Here is a 24,896-nt window from a genome sequence, read left to right on the forward strand (position 1 = left end):
TTAGAGCAAGCCTACCAGTAAAGAAAGGCAGAAGTTCATGAAACCTACACGTCTAGATAACGTGCAGGGAAAAGCCCTTTTGAAACACAAGCATGGCATTCCTACAGCATGGCTTCAGGCTTCATGGAAAAAACAATGAAGTGATAGCAACAGCTACAGAACATGGATTCATTCTGTCGAGCAGCCCAAGTTCTGGGTTGAAGTAGGTGTGAGTCTCAACTGATTTCTCTGATCTCCCTTCACTTCCACTCAATCCCACCGAGTATCTTCTCGGTCTGAAGTGTTCGCCTGTAGAAGCTGATGTGATGGGCAAAGCGAGTGGTGCATTCCCACCGGGCTCTGGGGTCTTGTTTGCAGCCCGGAAAGATGGATGGTTGGTTGTTTTTATTTAGCTAATAAGAAGCTAAATGAGGGGGGAAGGCACTGCAAGTGGCAGACTGAGTCCTAACCCTCCCGACCTGCGGAGGGCAGAGAGCATCCTGGGCTCCTGGTGCGGGCTGAGCACCACCTGGGCCGGGGAAGAGCAGTGCCCAGAAGGAGCCGTGTCTGCTATCCCGCCGTGGAACCGAAGTTATGTGAGAAGAGGGGGTGGGGTCTCCCCGCCGCTCCGATGAACGGCCCGGCTTGGGGGCTGGGGTGGATCGAGCCGTCCGGGCTCACCGGGGTCGTCCCGACCGGCAGGTGAGGGGCATGCTTCCCACCTCACCGCGGGGCTCTCCCGACGGGAGCCGAGCTCCGCGGGGGACCGCTCCTCCTGCGGGAGCGGCGGGAGGAGCCCCCGCGGGGTCCCGGTCCCGCCGCAGACGGACTCTTTGCCGAGCGGCGGCTGCTCGGCCCCCCTCTCCGCGCGCTGCCTGGCGGAGGGAGACGGCGCGTGGTGCCGGTCTCCATGGCAGTGGGCTGCGAGGGCGGAGTGGTCGGGGCCGCAGCGCGGCGGTGAGCGAGCGAGCGCGCGAACGAAGGAGGGAGGGAGAGGGAGGGGAGAGAGGGAGGGGAGAAGAGGGAAAGAGGGAGACGGAGAGAGAGGGAGGGAGGGAGGGAGCGCGCCCCTGGCCCTCCCCCGCCCCTCGGTGTTTGTGTCAGGGCTGCTGGCGGCGGAGCGGCCCCGCGGCGCCGGCCCGGCCGAGGGGCGCCGACCCAGCCCGCGGCTGAGGCGAAGAGCCCCGCGCCTGCCCCCGCTCCGCGCCGCTCCCGCTATGGGCGGCCCCTAGAGCAGCGGGGATCGGCGGCTAGTGCGGTTCCTGCGCGGCAGCGGCGGCGGCCATGGCGGTGGCGGTGGAGACGCGGCCGGAGCTGGTGGGGAAGCGGTTCCTGTGCGGCGGCGGCGGCGGCAGCGAGGAGCCGCCAGAGAGCGGGCGCTGGCGGGCCGGGGTCATCCGCGCCGTCTCGCAGCGGGACTTACACAGCCCCGACCTGGCGGTAAGAGCCCCGGACCGGGCCGGGCCGGGGGGCTGCGGAGGGGCTGAGGCGGCGGCGCGGGGCCTGCGGCGAGGGGCGGCGGGGGCGCCCCAGGTGGGCCCGGCGTGACACAGCCCTGCGACTGGGGGGCCGCGGGGGCGCGGGCAAAGTGCGTGTCAGCGCCCCGGCGGCGGGGCCAGCGGCCGCCGAGCCCGCACCGCCACCTCCTGGGGTCGGGGCCGGAGCGAGGTGAGTTTCCCCGCAGCGTGTGCGGCCGCGGTGTGTGGGGAGGCAGGCGGCGGCGGCCCCCTTCGTGCCCCTGGTGCGGATGCGACTCCTGGCCGTGCAGCCGCCTGAGGCTGCGGTGTCGCTACGGGAGAGCGAATACCTGGCCTGAGGGAAAAAGCAGTCTGCGGCTGGAGGGGTTCGGGCTGAGGTGAAGGTGTTTGTTCCAGGGGAATGCAGAAACTGTCGTCGTGAAGCACTGGCCGACTGGTCTAATGGACTGGACGCTGTAGTGAACGCCGTTATTGAAAGAATGTCATTGTTTCCCTTCCTTCTGTGTCCGCTGTCACTGTTTTCCTAAGGGGTGTAGGAATGTGCGTGGATGTTAGCGAAGGAGCTAGGTTATGCTCTGTTGTGCACTCTCTCTCACTGGGGTGGGGGGGAGCACGACCAGGATTTCCTTGGGTTGGTGTTGGGAATGTATAATCTATAAAATGGAGTTTTATTATGCTTTGTGGACTTGGTCGTTATTTTATTTGTGAATTCTGGGGTCTAACGAGTGTCATGTTACTGCTGCGGTTGTCTCCTTCCATGTTTTTGTGTTATTTGGTGCTTCCGAAAGCACATTTAAAAATATCACGACTATGTAAATGGTAATTACGTAGGCTAAAAAAAGGAATCACCGAATTGCACTGGGTAATCCATATTGCTGCTGGTAAGGGGGAGGCGTTCTCAGCCAAACATGGTTTGGGGTAGAACGTGGCCTTTTTTGACAAACTCATCAAGTATCTGGGGTTTAGACATTATTGATTTCTTGCTGCAAAAAGTGTGATTCACAAAATTAAGGATTCTAATTTTCTTATCTCCCAGGCTTTGAGCTTTGTTTTAGAAACAGAATGACACTTAAAATGCTACTTCTTAATAAAATCGTGGGCTGTGTTTTTTTCTCCGCTCTCCAGCTATAACTGAAGTAGTATGCTGTTCATGCCCTTTTTTATGAAATAGCCTGTGTTTTCATCCTTTGGTTATATGTGAGAATCGTCTAGAATGCTGTATTTTTATACCCTATTTGGATGTTATTCTTTCAGGGTAGTGTTTTCTAGAATTCCATATACAATTATGGAAACACTGAGTAGTGTTTAAGGAGATATTTACTAACATTTACAAGTCAGAGCCATAATTTGTAAACTGTAGTGGCAGAGCTGACATAGAGAGAGGCTATTTCAGGGGCTGTATCATTTATGTTAAATAGAGAACGTGTCTTGCATATTGTAAATATTTGCTGCTCTTCCTAACTTAGCTATTGGGGTGTTTTTCTCTTCAGATACTCTTCCATTACAATTCTTGGTAATTTAAGGAAGAGCTGTCAAGTTACAGCTGGTTTTGGAGGCAGGATGACTAAGGGTATCCTTATGTGCCATACTGGAGCACCATTTGGATGGATCCAGACTACCTGAGAAGCAGGATGGATGCTCCAGCCTGGGTGCAGTGCAGTGCTAATGTGGCCATATTCCTTCTGCTGTTCGAACTAGCTACACAGCACTGCGTTATGCTGTGTAGATGGAGTGCTGGAAGCCTAGGAAGGTTTTGGAAATACTAAGTCTAATAAGTCCCAAACTGGTATTTAAGGGGTAGCTGAGGGGGAGGCAATGGTGCTCCATTAGTTAAATGCTATATTTGGTTTTTGTGTTACCTGTTCTCTGTCCCCAAGGCACGAACAAGTGTAAATCACAAAGGGAGTGGGCAAAGAAGGAAAGGGTAAGGTGTCTGTTAGCAACAGGTAGTTTCTATGGGTTAGGCTTTCCTTTTGCATTCGTAATTAATGTTATCCTGTCATTAGTTGATAATTGCTAACATGAGTATCCATTTCCCCTGCCCCCAGTGAAGGACAAGGGCATTTTTCTCTTAACCCTGGTTTCACATTTGCTATCCTCCATGGAATGAGTGCTGCTCTTGTCCTTCCGTGGCTTACATTTTGAGGTGGCTGTCCCTGTGTATATCTCCAGACCATTCTGCTACTTGTCACTGGAGTGAAGTGGTAATTTTTTTGGACAGTTTCATTGCTGCCCACAGGGTGCAGCATAAAGTGTTGAAATTGACTTTTTGTCAATTCCGTGTTTTCCTGCTCTGTCTGGGCAGGATGGATATTGCAGAAATAGAGAAGATGCCCTCAGCTCCAGGAAGGGAGCAGGGCAGCTGTGGCATTTTCAACATGCTTTGCAAATGACCAGAACTGGGTTAGCTTTTCATCCTATCTTTGGAAGGAAATATCATTTACATTGTCTTTGCATCTTTTCTTCCTTAATAAATGTGAACCTCTTGGGCAGTTTCAACCAATTTAAGAGCACGAAGAAGTATTTGCCTCAGTCTGTGAAAGCTGACATCTGAGGGGCCATGAGAGCCATCCCCTGAAAAAACCCACAAAGGCAGGGAGGTGGTGGCATTTTGCGCACTCCTCCTGGAAGCAAAGGCGTGGTCTCCAGCTGGCTGACCAGCATGCACTGAGCTTCACACCAGCTACAGCATATGCTGCCTCTTTTAAACACCATACAGAGATGGTAGGTGGTGAGGGATGGATTTGATGGTACATGAAAGTGGGTTTAAGGGCACAAGAAAAAGCTGAGTGTTAACAAAAGTTATGAGAGCAGGCTTGTGTATTTGGATGCAGGAATGTAGGGACACATGGAGAATTTTATGAGGTGAAGGATCTTAGGGAGACATGGGCAAGCTTAGAGGCAACTGATGTAATAAATGTTAAGTGACCACAGGGCTTCTAGGAGCAAATCCACAGGAAACCAAGCTTCATTAGTTCTGCTGTAAACAGAACTACTCATTAAATCAGGAACTCCAGACCTGAAGGCTGGACTAGCTGCTCTCTGTTGATGACCCATCAAGTGAAGACTCCAGTTTTCAAATGTTGCTAAATTTGTTTCATGATTGTATTCTCATAACTAAGTTAATTAATATTTTCACAATTGGATTTATTGTCCTGGTAAGCAAATGAAGAACTCAGTTACCCAGTGTATTTTTCCTGATAAGACTCTCCTGCATCATGAAAGTATGTTAAATGACTCTTGTACCTTTCATGATTGCAGTAAAGTTGATATGTAGTCTCTTGTGTTTTTCTTAAAAGGGATATTTGAGAATACTGAAGTTTATTTTCTGCTATTGTTTTGTGGAATTTTTGCCTTCTTCAGCTTTCTTAATTATTGCTAATGATAAGTATGGTGAAAACAAGTGGCATTGACTGTAAGTACTGCTGGTGTTCTGGAAGGTGAATGCTGGTGGTCCAAGTGGCAGCTTGGTAGTTAGACCTCTTGATCTTTCATTTGTGAGCATCCCTGTTGTATGAAAAGCATTAAAAAAAAAGGGAAAAATTTCATATACATATATGTACTTGTGCGTGTGTGTGTGTGTTTCACTACTAATTGAGATAATTCTATATTTTCACTTAAGTAACAGTGAGTGTTATTAGAGGAAGCTAGAACTTTTCCTTACTGGTAACTGCCTGGAAAAGCCTGCTCTGATTCCAGTGATAACCCTGGGCAAATAACTGGCCAGGAGGAAAGAGGTGGAGTCGCCACCACACGATATATCCTGTCGTTACTGTCCCATAAGAGTTGCTTTCTGGGCCACAGGTTGCAAAGTGTTCATTAAATCACTACTGCCAAGGTTTGATGTGATGCTGACAAAATTGTTTTCCTGTATTATGCATAAGAAGTTGTTATTTAAAGCAGTAAAAGTTAAAAATAATTTAATAATTTGACTTGTACTTTTACTTACGGAAAGTGCTTCAGCATTCTGTGAATTTTCATGGCTCTGCAGTTGCATATTGACTAGAGTCATATATTCAGCTGTATATTTTCTTCAAGTGAAAGAGAAAATGGAAGTAAGCTTTTAAACACATACTGTGCAACCCTTAATAAAAAGTATAGTTATAAATTGCACTGATTATTGATATGTGAATATTCCTGCCATGACATCTACGGATTGGAATACAAGATCAAGAATTGTGTACTTTGATAGTTTTTAATGTTTTATGGTAGGCAGATATAACTTTTAGGAACTATGGATAGGGAAATAGACTGTAGCAATAAGTCACCATGTTTGATGTCCTTCGTTAAACATTATATATTAGTGATAGTTTGAATAAGTTGTTTGATTTTTATTTATAGTAAAATCAGTAAGATATAGTGGGGGAAATAATACATAATTAGTTTTGGTAAATTGTAGTTTTTTAGTGTCTCGTCTTTAGTAATTGACAAACAAGGAGTTGTTAAAAATTCACCATGTCTGGTAAAACCATTTGATGAGCAGCAGACTTTGTGTGTCTGATTTAACTGAACTTACTGTTGCTTAACAGTAAAATGGAGGTTCAGGAAGTGTAATGGAAACTTACCAGTATTTGATTACAGATAACATGAAAATAAATCAAAATAGTTGCTGGTAATTTGAAAATAAAATATTCTAGAGAGGTACTCCACATTTTAGAGTTTGTCACTAAAAGTTGAATTTGCCTTTGTTTATGGAGCTGCTCTTACCCAGTCTTTTTATTATCTGTAATTGTTTTAATCCTCATGCTTCTGCATTCCCAAACTTAGAATGCAGTATGGTTTTGTCATACAGGCATAGAATTGTGCTTCTCTAGGTTGCGTTTGTTTTCTGCCATATATTGATTTTCAGTGTGCTGTTTTGCATTGGCCTCTCTTCCTTTCTCTAAGCTAGTTTTTAAGGAGAAATTGAATATATTAATTTTTTCAACACTTTTGATCTAACCTATTAAAGAATTAAATACTTATTTTTTTCATTCCTTGTTTTAGAAAGACATGCTCTGCAGCTTTCACTTGTAAACCCTGAAATATACTGGAAGATGCAGAAATATGCATTAAACTAGTTGTGCATAACTTGGTGGCTAATGGATTTTAAAGATAATACAAACTTCTGTGCAAGCATCTTGAGTTAAAGATGAAGAGCAAGTTGTTGATGCTGAGCCTGTTATGTTATTTACTCCAGCTAGTTGAGATAATGATAAAAACATTCCAGAATTTACCATGTCACTTCCACCTCTGGGTTGAGACATGGGGAGTTGTTGTAGGATGCATTTTGGGTGTGTTTTGAAGTTGGTTTGAAAGGAGTGGGAGAAGCTCAAAATGCAACAGGGATTTAGATAATTTTCCGTTGTTTTTACTATTCTGTTTCATTACTGAAACAACAAGAGTCTTGTAAGTTCTGGAGCATATCAGCTTGGGCAATCTTCTTGGCTCAGTGGTAAAGAAAACTTCCTATTTCCTTTCTGTGTTTCTAATACAACTGAGCTTGTCATCCTGTGCTTGTGAATGTCATCTCATCTGTCTTCCAAAGTTAGTTCAGGGTTCAGGAAGGAGTCTCATTATAATTTGACAAAAAGATCAAATGGGAGTGTTTTCTGTGAAAATGGCTGCAAGGGTTCAATGCTTTATACCCTGCCCTTCCCTTTGTACTAAAATAATCATAGAATCATAGAATAGCTAGGGTTGGAAGGGAACTTGAAGATCATCTGGTTCCAATACCCCTGCCATGAGCAGGGCCACCTCCTGCTAGGTGAGGTTGCTCAAGACCTCATCCAGCCTGGCCTTGATTGAACACTTCCAGGGAGGAGACATCCATAACTTCCCAGGGCAGCCTGCCCAGCCTCACAGGAAAGAGTTTTTTCCTAATGTCTCTAACCTAAATCTCCATTCTTAGAGTTCAAAACCATTGCCCTTTGTCCTCTTACTACACATCAGTGCAAAAAGCCCTACCCTAGCTTTCTTGTGGGGATTCTTTTAGTTACTGGAAAGCTGCTATGAGGTCACCTCAGAGCCTCCCCTTCTCCAGGCTGAACACCCCCAGCTTCCTCAGCCTGTCTTCACAGGGGATGTGCTCCAATCTCTGATCACTTTTGTGGCTCTCCTCTGGACGTGTTCAAGGAGCTCTGTGTCCTTCTTACACTGGGGACTCCAGAACTGGACACAGTGCTCCAGGTGGGGTCTCACAAGAGCAGAGTGGAGGGAATCACCTCCCTCAACTGCCTGTCTGTGCTGCTTTTGATGCAGCCCAGGACCTGGTTGGCTTTCTGCACTGCAGGTGCATGTTGACAGCTCATGTTAAGCTTCTGGACCACCATCACCCCAAGTCCCAAACCCAAAAACCAATCCACAAACAAAACGGGGCTTAGCCACGTTGAAGTGTTTTAAAAAATGAGTAGTCATTTTATAGGAAGCCATTCTTTCTGAGCATGTGCGAGGATATCAAAACCAGCTTGAGAACAGCAGAACTGTTCTTTATTGTCAAATTGGGCAAATTTAGAAAGTGGTACTTTTAAAATTTGGCCAAAAATGAGCTTAACCTTCTTATGATCCCACTGTCATTGAGTTGTAGAGATGTTGAAGTTCTGTCAGTGATCTTGCATGACTGCTGGGATCAGGCTTGGCCTTCCCTTTTAGTAAGGGCCAGTAAGCAGCTTCTGTTTTTTGTTGGAAGAAAGTATGTATCTGGGAAGTTTACCTTAAGCTGGCAGCAAACTGGTTGTCTTAGAAGAGACACTGGTATGATGTGCTGGTAATGCCCTCTTCTGTGCTTTCAGCAGCACCTTCAGTTTGGTGTTGCTGCGGGGATGGTTTCTCTCCTTGCCCCTCTAGGTAGGGACTGAGGCCTTCTGTGCTTGTACCCAGCTTGTTCTTTGAAGCTGGTGGGGAATTTTAAGCTAAACTAAGGCTATTTTGCTTCATTATATTGGTTTATCCAGAAACTTACCTTCCTTAGTTGATGTTACTCCCGTGCTGTAAGATGGAATGAGAGCATGTGAATTAGAAGAACCTTGGGGATTTTGCTCTCTTTTGCTCTTTAGTAATTTTTTTTAAAATACTTTCATCAATTTCTTAAATTATTTGACTTTAAACAGCTGTTTCTCTTTTCAGAATTAAGTGGAATGGAGCCACATAATCTGCATGTGAGGTAGTTGCCTTTGAGTAGTTACAGAAACTGTGCTTGAGCTAATTCAGGTACTCTGTTCACAGCTTCATGGGCACAAAAGATGCAGGGTAATCCTCTAGGCTTTTAGCTTGACCCTTCCATGACAACATTTTTAGAAGTTTTGAAGACTGTGGTTCCACAGACATTTCTCTTGGTGGCAGTGCTGGATTAATTTTTTAACCCTGAGTTTCCTGATCCACTCACCATATGGCACTCCAAGCAGTTACTTGAGGAGGTGGCATGGGATTGATCAGAGGCGAATGGCTGAGGGTAGGAGTAGCTTAGGCTGACACAATTTCCAGGAGAAATGTCACTGGACCATTGCTTGAACAAAGTAGTTGAAAATGAGCTTAAATATCCTGTGAGAGTTGCAGTTACTAACTAGTAAATTTATCCTTACCTGTTTGGTTGTAATGCATGTATCTTGTATTGTAATTGAATTAATGGTATTTATTCACTCAGTATGAATAATTCGTTCTTTCACTTGAATAAGAAAATATATGTTCAAAATAACCCATAACACTATCATTTTATATCAGGCAATGCTATCTTTATTTGCAGAGGCAAGTTTTGGAAGAATAGATGTGTAATCAACTGCTCTGAGGGCACCTTTAGCATCTCTGTGTTAAAATATATATAGACCTGATGTCTCAGTAAATATTGCATATGGTATTTCTGCATAAATACGATGATCCTGTTGAGTGTTCTGATCAGTACTATAGTTAAAGTAGATGTGGAAATGCTTGCAGGTAGGCTTCACTGCAAGTAACTTACTGCTATGTATGACAATTTAACTGCTGACTTAGTAGTTAGGTTGACTCACCAGGATTTTACTTTTTCGAGAAGGGATGAGGGCTCTTTAATGAAATGATTTAAAATCTGGAGAGCACTTGCTGAGTCACTGCTAGGTGGCCGAAGTAAAATCTCTTTAGTCCTTCATGTCTGGTGAAGAGGGACTTGAAAGCTGTATTTTGGAAGAGCATTGGCAAAAATGGTTCATTTTGAAACACTCCTTCAGTTTATTTCTGTTTGTTTGTTTTTTTTTTTTTCTCTTGTTGTATTCTTTCCAGAAACACAAAAGGTGAATTTGCTACCTTTCAAAACCAAATAAAACAACCCAGATGCCAATACTTAACACACAAAGAAACTTGTTTGGATAATCTTAGGAAATATGCAATTTAAATTGTTTAGTTAATATAGAAAATTAAGAGAAGGGTTAAGAGGAAAACAGTAGTCAAATCTTAAATTGGAATTTGTAATTAATTTGTAGTTGTTTCTTGTATTCTAATTCTTCCTAAAGCAAAGCTCAAAGACTTCAGTTTGACAGCCTTTGTCATCACCAAAGGCAGGAGTGAATGCATACAAGCAAGGCATGATGTGTGACGTTTCTAGAGAAGAGGCTAATGATTTTTGGACTCCAAAAGCTCTTGGTGGTCTTTAAAGAATTAGGAACCTGCAGTGGTCTAGTGCCAGCATTTCAGTCAAGAATATATAAGCTGATGTAGTTGAAGACCAAATGTGAACAAGGTACTTTGGTCTTGAGCTACTGTTGTGTCACTTTACTATCATACCTTAAAAATTATGTGTGGAGAGCCAAATACCCGCACCCTCTAACAATTATGGCCCACAGCTGTACTTATTCAGTGCTTCTTAGGGTGATTTGGAACTTGGGGACTTCATCCAGCAGAGGTCTTTGGGTTTTGTAGCCCTTGTTGTATTTTTCCTAGATTAATTTTTAGGAAACCTTTTTGAATCCCTGTGACCTTTTCAACATCCTATGACAAAGAGTCAGGCTTTAATTGTGCATTGTATTCAAGATTGCTTGGCGTGGTTTCAGACCTGCTTTGGTGTCTCATTGTAAGGTATGAGACAGCAGTCACCCCTTGTTTCCCATTTGCATGCCAGTCATGGTTTTGCTAGCTGTGCTGTGCTGCTTCATGCTTCTCTCTCAGAGTGTATAAATGTAATAATTTTTCTTTACTGTTTCCTAACCTGAGAGACTCACAGGTATCTATTCTGTCAGTCCTTACCAACCCTGTCCAAATAAACTTCTGTTTGAACCAGACCACTCAAAAAAAATGTCTTATTTCTTTGCATATCTTACATATCTATCTACACCAAGGTGCATATTTGAACATTACTTCTTTTCTGCATGTTGTTCTGAATAGATTTAATACTGTCATGTTCAGTTTACCTTTTTTTTTTTCAGGAAATGAAGTGGCATTTTAAATGAGTTTTAAATTGTAAAAAATTATTTCTCCAACGGAGTATATTAATTTTTTTTTTTTCATTTATGGAAACCAAATTGTCTATTGCAGGTCCATTTATACGAAGTATACCCAAGTGTTGGTCAAACCCCTGTGGTCATCTATTCAATAACAGTTAAGCAGCAAGTAAAGCATTGGGGAAAAAAAGTGGGGAGAGTGGTAATGAGATACTTCTGGCTTGCTATCTATTAATCCAGGTGGGTTGTCCTAAATATACCTGACACTTTGTGTGCTGTCATATATTAACATTTGTATATAGGTCAGAATTGACATGAACATTTTTAGACAATGTCATGACCACTTCTTAATGTGATGGATAGCTTTTCTGTAAAATGGGGTTCTTATTGCCTTTTCCATGATCTTTTAAGAGAGAAAATAAATTTTGACTCACTGAAAGAAATTTCAGAATCTTTGTATAAGTAGGTAGTGCTTGGAGTGCTTTGTTACTTATGTTTTTCCTTTAGAAATTTGTATTCTAGAGTAATCTGTTCTTTTTGTTACTTATAGCTTTTAAGAAAATTTTAATTTACAGTCAGACGTAAGACTAAATAAAAAGTGAAAAATGTAATTTGATAAATTATTCATTGCCTAACTTGCTATCCATCAAGTGGCTTCTTTTTAAACCGAATGCATCACTTCCATAAAGCATTGTAAAGTTTTTTTATTATTATTATTTTGAAATTTAAATCCTGGGCTTTTTGTTGACACTTAGATTTTCTTTTTGTTTGTTTGCTTGGGTTTTTTTGTTTTGTTTTGTTCTGTAGTGATGTCCTGTGTCCAGGTAAAGTGAGTTATGTGTGTACACTTCAATGTATTCTTTTGACATTGAAGGGATTTTCTGTTATCTTATTGTGCTTATTTAAAAAAAATTAGCTTGCAGATACATTTGAGCATGGCTCACATGTCAGTAGCATGGCAAATTTGATTGCAGTTCATGGACTGGTTTCAAATGTGATAAACAGAATGCAAGTCTTAACTTTGTCCATGTGTGCTACTTAAATAGTGAGCAATAACGTGCTAAAAATGGCAAAAATTAACTGAGCTCTTCAGTAGGTACCTTTGAAATGAATGAATCTCTTTTGTCATGTCCATTGGGTGCTGTAAAAGGGTGGCACTTAATACCATTTTATGCTTTTTTTCTAAGATGTGTTTTGTCTTATGGTAGCCTACCCATTTCCAGGTACCTGGAACTTGTGAGTTCAGGGGTATTCACTGGTATATATAAAAGAGTTTAGTGCTGCAGTGGAAGTGAGCAACTAGTTCTATGTCTGTGTTTTTCCTTACTTTCTTACAGAAATCTGGATTTGGTCGGGAGTTTAGCATGCCTACAGTTATAGAAGTATTTCTTCAGTTGGGAAGAGGACAATCTAAGGGCTATTGTAGAATGGCCCTTAGGGATCTTAGGACCGAGTTGGCCAGTATTTGGAGAGGGAAAGAATAGAAAACATTTTAATTTTATTATTTTCATGAAAAGCTTTTGAACAGTTTTTGAGCTTTCTTTTATCAGTGGTACCTATGGAAAGACTGGGCAGGCACATGTAAGACCCTAGAGTGTATAGGTCAATTGGCAGAGGAGGCAAAGAAAGCATAGAGGACCATGATAGTTGAGATGTAGAAATCCATCCATGGTTTGATGTAAACTGACAAAAGGAAGGCTCCTATCTGCACAAAAGCAGTGTCCCTTCCTGTGAGGCATCTCGCTCTTGAAGCAGTGGACCCATTGTTTAACATAAGGAAATATTAAGAAATTTGAATAGAAAAAAAATTTACATGTTGAAGTTCAGTACCTGCATTCACAGTTTTACTCAAAGCTAATGGTTCCTTAAAGTCAGAAAAACAAAATCTCAAAAAGCATTTATTATTTAAAGTCAGAGAGCAGAGATGAAGCTGGTATTGCTGTTTAGGTTTTGTGTGGTTTTCCCAGGGCTGTCAGTTTGGCATTTCTTGGGATTGTTTGAGAATTGAGCTTTTTTGAACTCATAAATGCTTTGTTTCCTTCTCTTCCCATGGCTTTCATGCATCTACTTGTTAGTTTTTTACTGTGAGGGAGACTTACCTATGACACAGCAGACGTGGGCCTGCATCTACAGGACAGAGAGCCTAAATTCAAACCTTACTTTATAGCAAAGTAGCTGGGATAAGTAACCATAGGCTGGCAATCTAAGTACTGTGGAGAGTAAGACAGCAGGGGAGTTCTTCAGCTCCCCTAAGCCTGGGAGTTGGAAAGTTAGGTCTGAAAAACTCCTTCCTTTATACATTCTGTGGTGGATGGGGATGTTGCCTGATACTGTGGTAGATTTGGACTCGCAGTGGACCACGGAAAACTGGTTCTGAGTGTGCGTGTGCTAATGCAGTCAAGTTGTCATTGAATTTATGCTGCTTGGTTGGCTCCCCTTTCAGCTGATTTTTAACTAAAGCTGCTTGATTTGTGTTAGTTATGAAAGCTCAGACAGTCAGGTAGCCTTGATGAGGATTAGTTTATCAGATGTCTAGTCAAGTGCAAACTCTGATTGTAGCTTTATCCACCTTCAGTCTATTCAGACCCTCTCTACAGTGTGATCTTTTTCACTGAAGCAGTGGAGGTACAGAATTAACCTTTTATTCAGTGTGGAGGGATGGGCTTTTTTTCTTCAGAGCTAAGCAGACCATGGTGTCTAACAAGTGTGTGAATGTGTCACTAAAAGCTACTTTTAATTAATACCAGGTGCTTTTTTCTCTGCATCACTGTTGGCTTTGCCCGCATCCTATAACTTTCTTTATTGGGCCTGTCAGCTCTGTGGTGGCAGCACAGGGTTTGGAATTGCAGGCATGCCAATTAAGCAAACAGCCTGCTCACTGTCAGCAAAGTGTGTATGGATTTGCAAGTCACTTATTTTGAAAGCCTCTCAAATAAATCAGGTGTGGACAGAATCTACCAGGTCTTCTGAAATCTGGCAGTAGTTAAAAGTTAATAGGAAAGTCTTGACTGGAAAACATGCTTGAAAAAAAAAACCTTGAAGAAAACCTAGAAACAAGAGTAGAAATTAATTTAAAAAAAAAAAGTGTGGTAATGAGATACTGTTTACTAGTAGTGGCATTTGTTTTGATAAAAACTAGAGGTATTTCATAAGGAAATGAAGATATCCACTTTGCTAGAGAACTTGCAAATTGCTGCTCTTGTACTTGTGCTGTGGAGTATGCAGGACTTCACCTCTGCTGCTTTGTTGGTAGTGTTGAGTAGAGCTGTGGGTTCTGAGGTGTACAGCACTTGTAGTGGTGATGGCTGGTATGGTGAGAATAATGATGGACTAGAGGCATTGTGTGATAAGTTGTACTTTGAAGTATTTTTCTCTGCTGGTTGCTTTTGTATAATACTTTCCCTAACTGTTTATTAACATTACTTAAAATGGAAGACACTTGCTCAAATACTCTAATGAAAGACTTTATTAACAGTCTGGAAGAAAATATAGTCCTTTTTTAGCAGAGTCATGCCAAATAGGTTTAAGAGTTTGAAGGGTGGTAGCCTGTGACATTGGGTCAACGTGCAGTGATTTATAACTTAAAAACTATCTGTGCCTTATGAGAAATGCACACCTAGGGAAAAAGGCATGACAATTTTTTCTACTGATTGTAATGTATAAAAATAAATTACAATGAAGTCTTTAAAGGCTTTCACAGAGCAGTTAATGTCACGGCTGTTCCAACTAAAGGGCATCACGGAGGTGCTTTGAAATGAGTGCTGTAAAATAACATCCCCTTGCACCTTGCTGTTTGCCCTCGTTTTTTTTAGCCTTCTAATGTTACAAATATAAACCCACCGAGGTAGCCATCATGAGAAAATTGGCAGTGTTGTTATGCCAGGGGAAGGTATCTACAGTCATTTAAGTATAAATATTAGATCAGGCTGTGTTCTTTCTAGCTGCATGAGTCAAAATTATTGACACTGCTTGTAAACTTCTCTCATCCCTTGCAAAACACTCCATCTAATGTTGTCCTAGTCCTGTTACTATTTCCTTTTCCCTTCTTTCCCCACTGATGAGCTATGTTTTAATTTATCCTTAGATAATGCCTCTTTATTACATTTTCCTATGGCCAGAATACTCCAGGCTTCTCATAAACATATTGTCCTGACAGTTTGAGGACTTTGCAATAAACCTTGCTTCTCTCAGGCAAGAAGATACTGTTAGTTAACTAATAACTTCCATTTGTAATGTGAAGCTCAAACCTACTGAAACTCTTGCTCATTTTAAAAGGTTACATGGGTCTGTTGGCTGTTTGGTTCTGCTGGTAATAAATGGAGCAGAGATTTAGTAGTGGTGTGGCTTTCCTGAAGGTTTTCTGAAAGACCTGGGGAGCTTAGCTTCAAAAATGGATTTCTGTATGCATGATTTTGTTTGTCTTAAGGTAAGGCTGAGATATTCTAGGGTAAATAAGCTGTGAATTGCACGATAAATGTCTGCCAGGTCTCATCACTGGAATTGCTGAGATTACCATTTCTGTGTTCGTGTTTACTTTGTAGGACACTCTTTGACCAAGACCTCACTGTGGTAGGTTCTGTGCAAACACACAGTGAAAATTGTCTGTGTCTCAGAGTTTATGAAATCTGGAAGGACAAAGAACTGAAATGGGGTTGTAATGATGTGTTGTTCTTGTACAGCAGCCTAACCTTTGGGAAATACTGTGATGGAGGGAAGGTAAGAGAGGGTGCTCATATAGCAAAATAGCTTTGCTACCCTTTCCTGGTTATGTCCATCTTACGTGAAGGATAGTCAGGTATAAAACTCAAAGGTGGCAGGATTAAGCTTATTTCTGCCTTTTTTTGAAGTAGCCACTGACAGAGGTTTTAGGTAAGCATGGATGAGAAGCAGCATTTGGTATCTTGTAGTTGTCTGAAGCCTTTGAAGCCCCAGAAAGTTATATTGATAAAGAAAGGAGGGAAAATGACAAATACTATTGTTGTGGCACAGCAGAATGATCAGTGTCTAGCAACACTGTGAGAGGATGTGTGGAACAGAGTGTTGTGAAGTCCAAAAGAAAAAAAATATGCAGTCAGTGAGGTGGGAACCTACATAAGACTTAAGTGTAGGTCTGAGGGTAAGGACCTTGAGGGAGTTGGTAGAAAAGCAGTGGGACAAATGCTGAAAGCACAGTCTTAGCTACTTTGTGCTTGAGGGTGCATACTCTGCAAGTTAGTGACAGTGAGTCTAAATTTTTTTTTCTGACCCTAATCATAGGGTAGTGCTAAGCACTCTGATTCAACTTCTGTTTTAAGTATATTGTGGACTTTTTTCTCCATTCCGGTCCTGAGAATGTCCTTTTCATTTCTATCACACATCTTCTGTTTCCATGGTATGAACTCAGGAAATATATTTTGAAATTAATTACAGTAGTGTCTTTTGCACTGTGTGCAGCCCATTTGTGGTATAGGAGACTAAGTGGGAAGTGGAATCAGGATGCCTTCTTAGTACTTCGTGTAAAAGTTTAAGTGAATGCTTATCTCAGAAACTTTGAATGCTAACAGTAGCTTTTAAGTCCTAAAGGCTTTAGAATTGCTTTATTGGAAATATTTTCCTGATGATTTAGTAGGCCAACAGTCACTGGCATAGACCTCTTGGTTTTCACTTTATTGTGGAGATTTGAATAATTGGGAGTGATGGAGGATTAGAGTAATAATCAAATTAACCTGGGTTGCCTAAACATGTAGTTGTTAAGATCCTTTTTCTGTGATGAACTGACTAATTTGTCAAGATGTCAGATTGGTCACAAGCCAAGCTAATCACTTCTGTGGGTTGCATCAAGAAAGACAGAAGAAATGCTCCATATGTTCTGATTTGTATTCATTCAGTTTTGCCTAACAAAATTTTAGGTGTTAACTAGGGTTTGTGACACCTACTTGTTTTAACATCTCCAACCTGTGAAAGTGGTAAAACATGATGAAATCTGGACTGTGCTATCATTAAATGCCATCATAATTTGGGTCTTAATTCTTACACAGGAAGACAACCTTAGGAGTTGCCAGGGGAGGCAAAAGCTTTGGCAAGTTCTGACATTTTATGCCTCTTGAAACAGGAGGGAGTAATTATCCTAATTTGATAGATTTTAGACTACTATGAATATTTTATATTGACCATTTTATTGGAACACTTCACTGTGTGAACATATTGGTTTAGTTTACTGGGGAAGAGGAGGTGGAGGTGTCTGGGGAAAATAGACAGGAACATGAAGAATTTTGTGTCTTGGCAGGGAATTTGAGTGCTCTTAAGCCAGTGACTGTCATCTCTTGGGGATTTTTCAGTTTTTCTTTTTACCCTTTGCCTTTTATTGTCCTTTATGAAAACAAAGAAGCTTACAGGACTGGTAGTGTTTAGAAGAATCAAAGCTGAATATGTAGAAGATATTTTTTCCCCCCATGATTTCATCTCCAGCTTGCAAGAATGAGTTGTAATAATTCAAGGATTCAGACTGAGATGCAGGATTCCTGAAAATGGATGTACCTGAAAAAAAAATCAAGGTAGCCTCAAGTGTAATCACAATATGTTAAAATAGACATTCTCTAGAATTATTTCTTATTCCTTCTCTCTTCTTTTTTGCTTAAATAAAAATAAGAAATTAGTTTGGCCATCTTAAGAAGATCATCAGAGGTATGCAAGCCAGTAAACCACTAGTAGAACCACTTGGTGATGAAGAGTGCTAATGATGATTAGCACAAGGTTTTGTCAAACACCGTGATCAGATGTATGGATAGGTTATTGTGCTGAACCCTGAGAGGGAACAAAAACTGGTTCTGAACAAAAGCTGGTTCTGTAATTAAACCCAAATTCTCATTATCTTCAATTCAGTGCTTAGAGAACTCATGAAGTTTTTCTTCCTTAACCCTGCTATGACAGGCATTAATCCATCTTTGTAAGTAAAAGCCTTTATGAAATGGATTATAGGCAGCTTTTTTATCCTCTGTTTATGGTGTATGTATATTTATAGTAGTCTGCCAATTAAAAGGGCAACTGAGGAAGGGGGATTGTCTAGATTTAGCCAACATGTGATGAAAAAATTGGAGACCTTGTAAAATGGACACTATTGTGTGACTATATTAGAGTGTACGCAATCCAAATTTAAAATGTAGATTAACTATTATTAAATGTTTTGGTATAGATGGGGAGGAAAACTAGGCAGACTTTCCATCATCAAGGTCTTTGTTTTGAAATAGGAGCAATGGGGATGAGGGGATAGAAGAGGAAGTGAAAGAAGTGCTAAAACAAGGATATCTTCCAGAATAAGAAAAATAATGTAGTTTTATGTTTGGAACATGGAGAGGTGAATGGAAGGAAATAAAATTACCAGGTTTATGGCACTTCATATCTAGTGAGTTAATGGGGTTTTGGTATTCAGTGAAGTGTGTTCCCGGGCTCAGTTTTTGGAACATGCTTTGTAGGTTTCCCTTGTGAGTCTGGGCACAAAGTTCAAAGGTGATTATTTTCTGGGTGATGTCCTGATCTGATAGCTGAACACTTCTGTCTTTTGAAAATGTCTCTTTAATGAGCTGCACTAATAGAGTGGCTGCTTAGCTTCTACTAGGCACATAGTGCATTGATCAAGGAACATTACATTCTGAAAAGTGCAGGTGCAAGATCCCAGGATTTTGATGGCTGTGTTGCAGAATGTGTTTACTGTGGTGGCATTAGATGTGCCGGCAAGCCATTCCCTGGCACTAACGCAGCTGCTAAGCATTTGGACAGGAGCTAGCTTAGTATTTTGTGCAAAAGAGAATCCTCTAAAAAAACAAACTGTAAATTGATTTTTTTCTTTTTTCTTTTCTGCAAAGGAGTAATCTGTTTATTCACCATCCTTCTCACAGTTTAATCAATTGTCACACATTGAGAATTTTGACAACCCATACACTGCAGCAACTCCCAGGCTTGAGTGCTCAGGTGCTGCTTATATTTGTTTTCACAGGTCACTCTGCCCAACTTCTTTCTAATGTTTTTTTAGCTGGTCCCTGCCTACCTTTCTTCTGGAGTTGGTTTTGCTGATTTGGCACTCAGGGCCAATAAATCTGCTGCCAGTGAAGTACAAGAACTCTTGTGCTTGCTTAGGCAAATGAGCTGCTGCACTGCAGATGCAAGGCAGTTGCAGATCCTGGGTAATTGTCACTTGCTGGTATATTCTGGTTTATTGATGAAACTAATCATAAAGAAGAAAATGTAGGTTTCTTATGTCAGGAATGTGTATTTACTAGTCAGTGCAGTATACACAGTGAAATCCTGAGCAATCATGTCAATAAAGTAATCCATTTAGAAGATCTAGTAATAATGAACTCTTGAATAATTGAGGCTATGAAGCTTCATTGTAGGCTGTCTTGCCGGGTTTGCAAATTACATTTAATGCAAGCATATTTTCCAGAAAAGGCATTTAGTCTTGATTTGAAGATTCTGAGTAGTGAATCCATCTTCTTTTGTTAGTGATTGTTTATAAAGTAGCATTGTATTTCCTGTTGAGAAGCACAACAGGGTGTCTTACAAGTCCTTCCTTATCCTTCTGCAAGCTCTGCTGCCTGCTACCGAGTCTCCCTTTTAGTGCTTGAGCAAAAGCCCTCGTGGTTTACGGCTTGAAAAGTCCATGAGATCTTGGAATTCTACCGTGCTGTCCGGAGGCAATCTTTCAGTAGAAAAGAGAAGTAGCTGAATTTTGAAGTGAGTAACCTTTTGTTAACAAGTACAGAGCTTTTAGAAGAAACAAAGCGTCAATGATCATTGCTAGTGCTTGTCCTGGTTTTCAAAGCCAACTGTGCTTAGTGCAGCTGAGAACTAGTGGAACAAATTTGCAGCCTGTTAGAAAGAAACTGAGTTCCTCAGTTCATCTGGCACTGTCTTTACCTAACTGGAGCTCATAGTGGGACCAAATATCGTTATGGAAATTGAACTTAGATGTTTGCTGTGTGACTTCCTGTTGTCCAGAGTCTTTGTAATTAATTCCTTGAGGATATCAATTTATTATCATTCTGTTAACGAAAAGTTGTCTCGTGTAACAATAGTTTTTTGATATGCAAATCAGTGAATGCCAAGTTAGTGAAACTTTGTGGAACATCAGAAACAGAAAACAACAAAATTATTTTATCCAATTCAAGTTTTGAGACTGAAGCTAACATACTGCATTCATCTGCAGCGTCCCCATTTTTCAAAACATGCTAAAAAAAGGAGGAAGACTCCAGCAGTGCTGAAAAGTTATTGAAAACAAACAGGAAAAATTGTTTAATGCCATGTGCTCAAATTACTACCAAGAGAGAAACGTGACTCTAACTTGCAAATACTATCAGGAAATCCTTCACAGGAAAACACCAAAAAGTAGTACACTACAAAGTAATGACTGGGGCTCCTTCCAAATTTTTTTTCTTTACTTATCTTTATTCTCTGCCTGGTATCACAGTAAAATTAAAAGGTCTACAGTCAGTAGTCCCCAGGTTACATCTGTATAGGTGACTTAAGTTTGATAGGAAAGTGGCATGTGATTGTTTTTATTTCTAGGCTGTTTGTGAAGGTAAGGTATATTTGAACAATCCAAACAAATAATTTGCTGAGAATAGAGTGATAATGCTGTCTGAACCACCTGATCTTGAGACTTTTTTGAAAACACATCTTTGCACAGTGAAAATGGCTCTCTGGCCCAGAGTTGGACTGAGCCTCTCTAAAAATGTGCATCTACTGGTAAATTAGCAGTGAGGTTAAATTAACAGAAAGGTGCTGTCTGGCTTCTGCAGAGCCTTAGCTCCCCTCCAGACCTTAGGTTTCTTTAAACCTAAGCCATTCTATGATCTTGCAGCTCTGCAATGGCTGGCATTGCCCATCCTGTATTCTGACAATAGGACCAAGCGTGATCCAGCCCTTCTTCTCGCATTCTCTGTTTTCTGTAAACGAGTTACTCTGTATTTCACCAAGGAAGAGTGCACCTGAAAGGGCAGATCAATACTCTTTGAAATGTCTGTCTAGAGAACAGGAAGAAAGTGGGATCAGCTAAATTGATTCACTTAGATGTGAACAGGGGGCTCCACTTGGGCCACTAGTGTACAGAGCATTAAAACAAACCAAAACCAAACCCCAAACAAAAACCCACCACCCTCTGCCCCCTTCATTTAGCACTCAGCAAAATGCTCTGCCAAACCTTGCTTATCAATACTGTGATAAATGCTTACTGATTGCCTGTTTTCTGAAGTGGAAAGAAGTTGGAACCACCGTCATGGTGTAAGAGGTTGGCTTTTACAGGACCCTTTCCTGAGGAAACCCATTTATCATTTCTTCCTAGTGAAGAAGCTTTTTTAGATAGGCATGACTTGCATTTCCTCTCCCTCTCTGGTGTTGCTGCAGACTGAATAAGATATGCACTCAGGCTTTATTGAATATTTTCTGTAAACTATTTGGCATAAAACACCCTGTTTCAGAAGAATCTACTTTTAAAATGAATGTTTAATTAGAAGAAATATTTTTGAATTTTCAGACAGTTCTCATGATAAGTGCTGTATTGCTGGAAATGCTGTGTGGTTTTCATATAAATATATGAAATTCTCACTAAAAGTGAGATTTCAACGTAAGGAGCCTAAACTGTGGAGCTGTTACTGGTATACTGTAGTATAATGGTCTCATGCAGTTGTGATTTAGTAAGCTGTACCAGATTTCAAATTGTCTGCATTGCAGCCTTTTTGTTATTAATAGTTAATGATATTCTTCTCAGGCTGTAAGCAGATCCTTGCTTTCAGCCTTCCCTCCCCCCTTCCCAATCCTTAGGACCTTATGCTTTGTCCTCTTAACTGGTGGGGGAGGGGGGAATAGGTACAATTGCTTTCAGAGCTATCAGAGCTGTTTTGTAGATGGCCTGAACAGATCTTACTTGAGAACAATGCGAGCTGCCCTCTCAGCTCTGCTCGGCTTGCCTTGGCTGCGGTGCTGGCCTGTAGGCATGCTTGTCATCCAAACACTGATCATCTTGCACGGCAATGCAGTGCGCTGGCTTTAGCCTGCTGATGACCCTGGATTATGTTCTTGTTCATGACATGTCTGCAGTGAGTGCAAGGTTCCAATTATATTTGCCTTCAGGCGGTTCTCAAGAGATGGTGGGGGGAGGAGAAGGCAGGGAAGAAGAGGAGTCATATGTGCAACTTAGAGAAGTCTTTGCAAAGAGTGTTTCAGGGAATAAATGTGAATTTTTAGCATAATCCTTATCTCGGAGTTGGAAATCTCAAAGACAAATTTGCGACGGCCTCGTGTTTTTTGATTTAATTTTTTTTTTTTCATCTCAAAAAGAACACGGCCAACTTGATCTGGTTTTGTTTTAAAGATTTAAGGAGAGACTGCATCCCTGCAAAAAGACAATTTTAATGTCTTGTAGTTTGGAAACAAACAACAGAATTCTGAACAGGAGCAGTGGAAAATGCTTATTTTTGCCACAGGTTTTCCTCTTTTGCTGACTGCATAATGTCACCAAAACTGCTTGGCCGGTATGTTCTTTTTCTTTCCTGTGTGCTTGCCTGTTATCTCTTCAGTTTCAATTTACTTCAGCTTTCCTACTGCTTCTACTGGTAAGCCATCTCTTTCTAGGCCTGGGGGCAGAGAAGGCGTGAACTGTTCACGTAGCAGTGAATGGGTGATATTGTCATGCCAAATGCATGACAACATAAACTATAATTGAGCCATCAATAAGACTTTGGAAATGACTATTCATAGCTTTTCCTGCAAACAGATATTCATAGAATCATAGAACTGTATTGAAGAAAAAGACATTATGTTTTCAGTTACAGCAGCAGTCCCCCAAGTTTGATTTGTATTTTAATTTTTAAGAAATCTCTACTAAAATTTTTAAAAACATGTGAAGAGAAGGATTTTCCAGAACTTTGTTTGGAATCAGTTAATCATAATGTTTACTTTGGTGTTCAGGTGACTGGTGTAGTTCATTAATTTTATTTTGAAAACAAAATCAAGTGGATAGATGTTTGTATTGATTCGTTTATTTACATATATTTTCTTACATCTAGAAGCAATGCAAAATTTAGAATTTTCAATAGATAAGTTATCGCCATGCAGCTAATCTGAGCCTCAGGGGTCACTGTCAGCAGACATCTTTTGCCTGGGAGGTTTGGCAAGTTTTCACCAGTAATACATAGTAAGGATTGTATGTGAACTGTCCACAAAGGTGTAAGGGACAATTTAAACTATCAGCGTGTTCTGTAATGCTTGAGCAGACAGATTGAGTGATCCCACCATGCCTAGTATTGGGAAGGTTTGTTCCTGTAAACATTTGGCTACAGTGGATGTTGTTTTTTCATGTGCTTTTATGTGGACAACTAGAAAGAAATAGCCTTCTTGTCTGTGGCAGTGTGCTCTTCTGGTGTACTCTGTCTAGAAGAGAGATCTGGTGGGCCCCAAGAAAGCAGCAAAACTTCATTGCCTCTCTACTTGAAAAAGAGTCTAAATTTGATTAGGATGCTCTGTGGAAGACATGCTGAATGCTGTCTGTGGTCCAGAACATTTTGGAGCCACTTAAAACAGATAATAAATAATTAGGCATAACCAGTTCCCTCAGTGAGATTTAACAGACTGCTCCTCTTACTGAGCAGGACTCCATCTCCATCCAGCAGGACTGTTTGGGACACTCCGAGTTCAGAGTCTGATTTCCAAGGGAACAGATGCAGAAGGCAAGTTATGCTTTTGTAGAAAAGTACCTCAAAGGAGAATGGAAACTTACAAATTTAGATTCACAGTTACAGAAAGTTATAGAAAGCCTATTTAGCTTGAACCCTGATACCTCTATATCAGCATGCCCTTTCTATCTCATGCATGAGAGAGTTTCAGGAGCTTGGGAGACATTCTGTAGAAAGGTTGCTGTGACTGGTGATTTGGTGCTTTCAGTGGATGCCATTTCTGATTAGGTTTTTTGTAATCAACAATTCTGTTTGCTTTACAGAGAGAAAAACAATCTTCAGTGTTACAGAATTTTGCCCCAAGGACACAGGAAGAAAAGACCTCTTAGTTGCAAGTTGCATCTTGCATTAGCTAAGATAAAGTAAACCTGGTCCTTTCACGAGCATTTGCGTGTGCTTTGGTGTTGCAGACATCAGTATTGCAGTCCCTGTGTATTTGGAATCGCCAGCAGGAGGATGCTTACTACTTCTTTGCAGTGCATTAACTTGTGACGTGCCCTAATCTAAACCAAGTTCATTCAGCTACAGGACATACATCTACTTTTTACTTTAGGCAGCTTAATTGGTGTCACAGCTCTCAGTACTTCATATTTTGCCATGTTGCAGAAAGGTGGTCTGCTTTTCTGCCTCTGACTCTACCTATAGTCGTGCTTTTGTTTTCTGTCAGGCACAGCACAGTGTGAGGCAAGAGGTATTTGCTGACTAAACATTTGTGGCCTGGGGAACGTGCGGCAGTAGAAAGTCAGGCACAATTAATCTTCATGCAGTTAGAATGTAACGGGTGAGATGGGAAAGAAGCTTTGTACCTCTGCAGTCAAGACAGATGAATGAAAAGGCAGGAAAAAGCTAATACTTAAGGGTGCAGTGCTGTACCTCACTGCAGTACTCAAGTAAGAATAGTGCTGCTAAATGACTCAACTTTGAATATACTTTTCTTGAGATCTTTCTGTTTTTTTTGGTGTTCTTTGAGGTAAGAAGGATCTTTAAAGACTTCTCTTTTTTATAGGTCTTAAACTAGATTTCTGGCTGTATCTACCAAAACAGGTTTTTTTAATGGTTCTGGTAAAGTTGATTGGTAAACTAAGACTTCATTTGTTCTCAGCTATGCCCCAGTAAGAATGGTATCAGTGAAGTAAAATGTGTGATCCAAGTTGTCTTAACTCTGTCCTGACAGAGATTTTTGATATGCAAATGACTGCTGTGCTCAGTAGGTAACTTTAAATAGAGAACTTTTGAGAGCTTAAAAAGAGCTAAGATCCTTTAAATTCTTTCAGAAATGGTGCAATCCTCCCTGCACCAGTAGATATCAACCTATATGCCTTGTTAATACCTTTCAATCAGCTGCTTAAAGT

At 41.1% G+C, this 24,896-nt stretch overlaps 1 protein-coding gene across 2 annotated transcripts in view; it reads left to right on the plus strand.

Annotated features, from left to right (window-relative positions):
* The first annotated feature begins 888 nt into the window (after positions 1 to 888).
* JMJD1C (jumonji domain containing 1C) overlaps positions 889 to 24,896 on the plus strand; it is a 163,981-nt gene continuing 139,973 nt past the window's right edge. Inside the window, exon 1 of one of the 2 annotated variants that reach the window (XM_071749117.1) lies at positions 889 to 936. Coding sequence is in view for 1 of the 2 variants with exons in the window: in XM_071749118.1 (XP_071605219.1) it covers positions 1,264 to 1,419 (156 nt within the window). In the remaining variant the exon portion in view is untranslated. Of the gene's footprint in view, positions 937 to 1,029; positions 1,420 to 24,896 lie in introns of those variants that run through there. The other variant, XM_071749118.1, reaches the window with a different exon arrangement.

This window comes from Heliangelus exortis, chromosome 7, assembly GCF_036169615.1.
Source record: "Heliangelus exortis chromosome 7, bHelExo1.hap1, whole genome shotgun sequence".
In the NCBI taxonomy this organism is placed as follows: Eukaryota; Metazoa; Chordata; class Aves; order Apodiformes; family Trochilidae; genus Heliangelus; species Heliangelus exortis.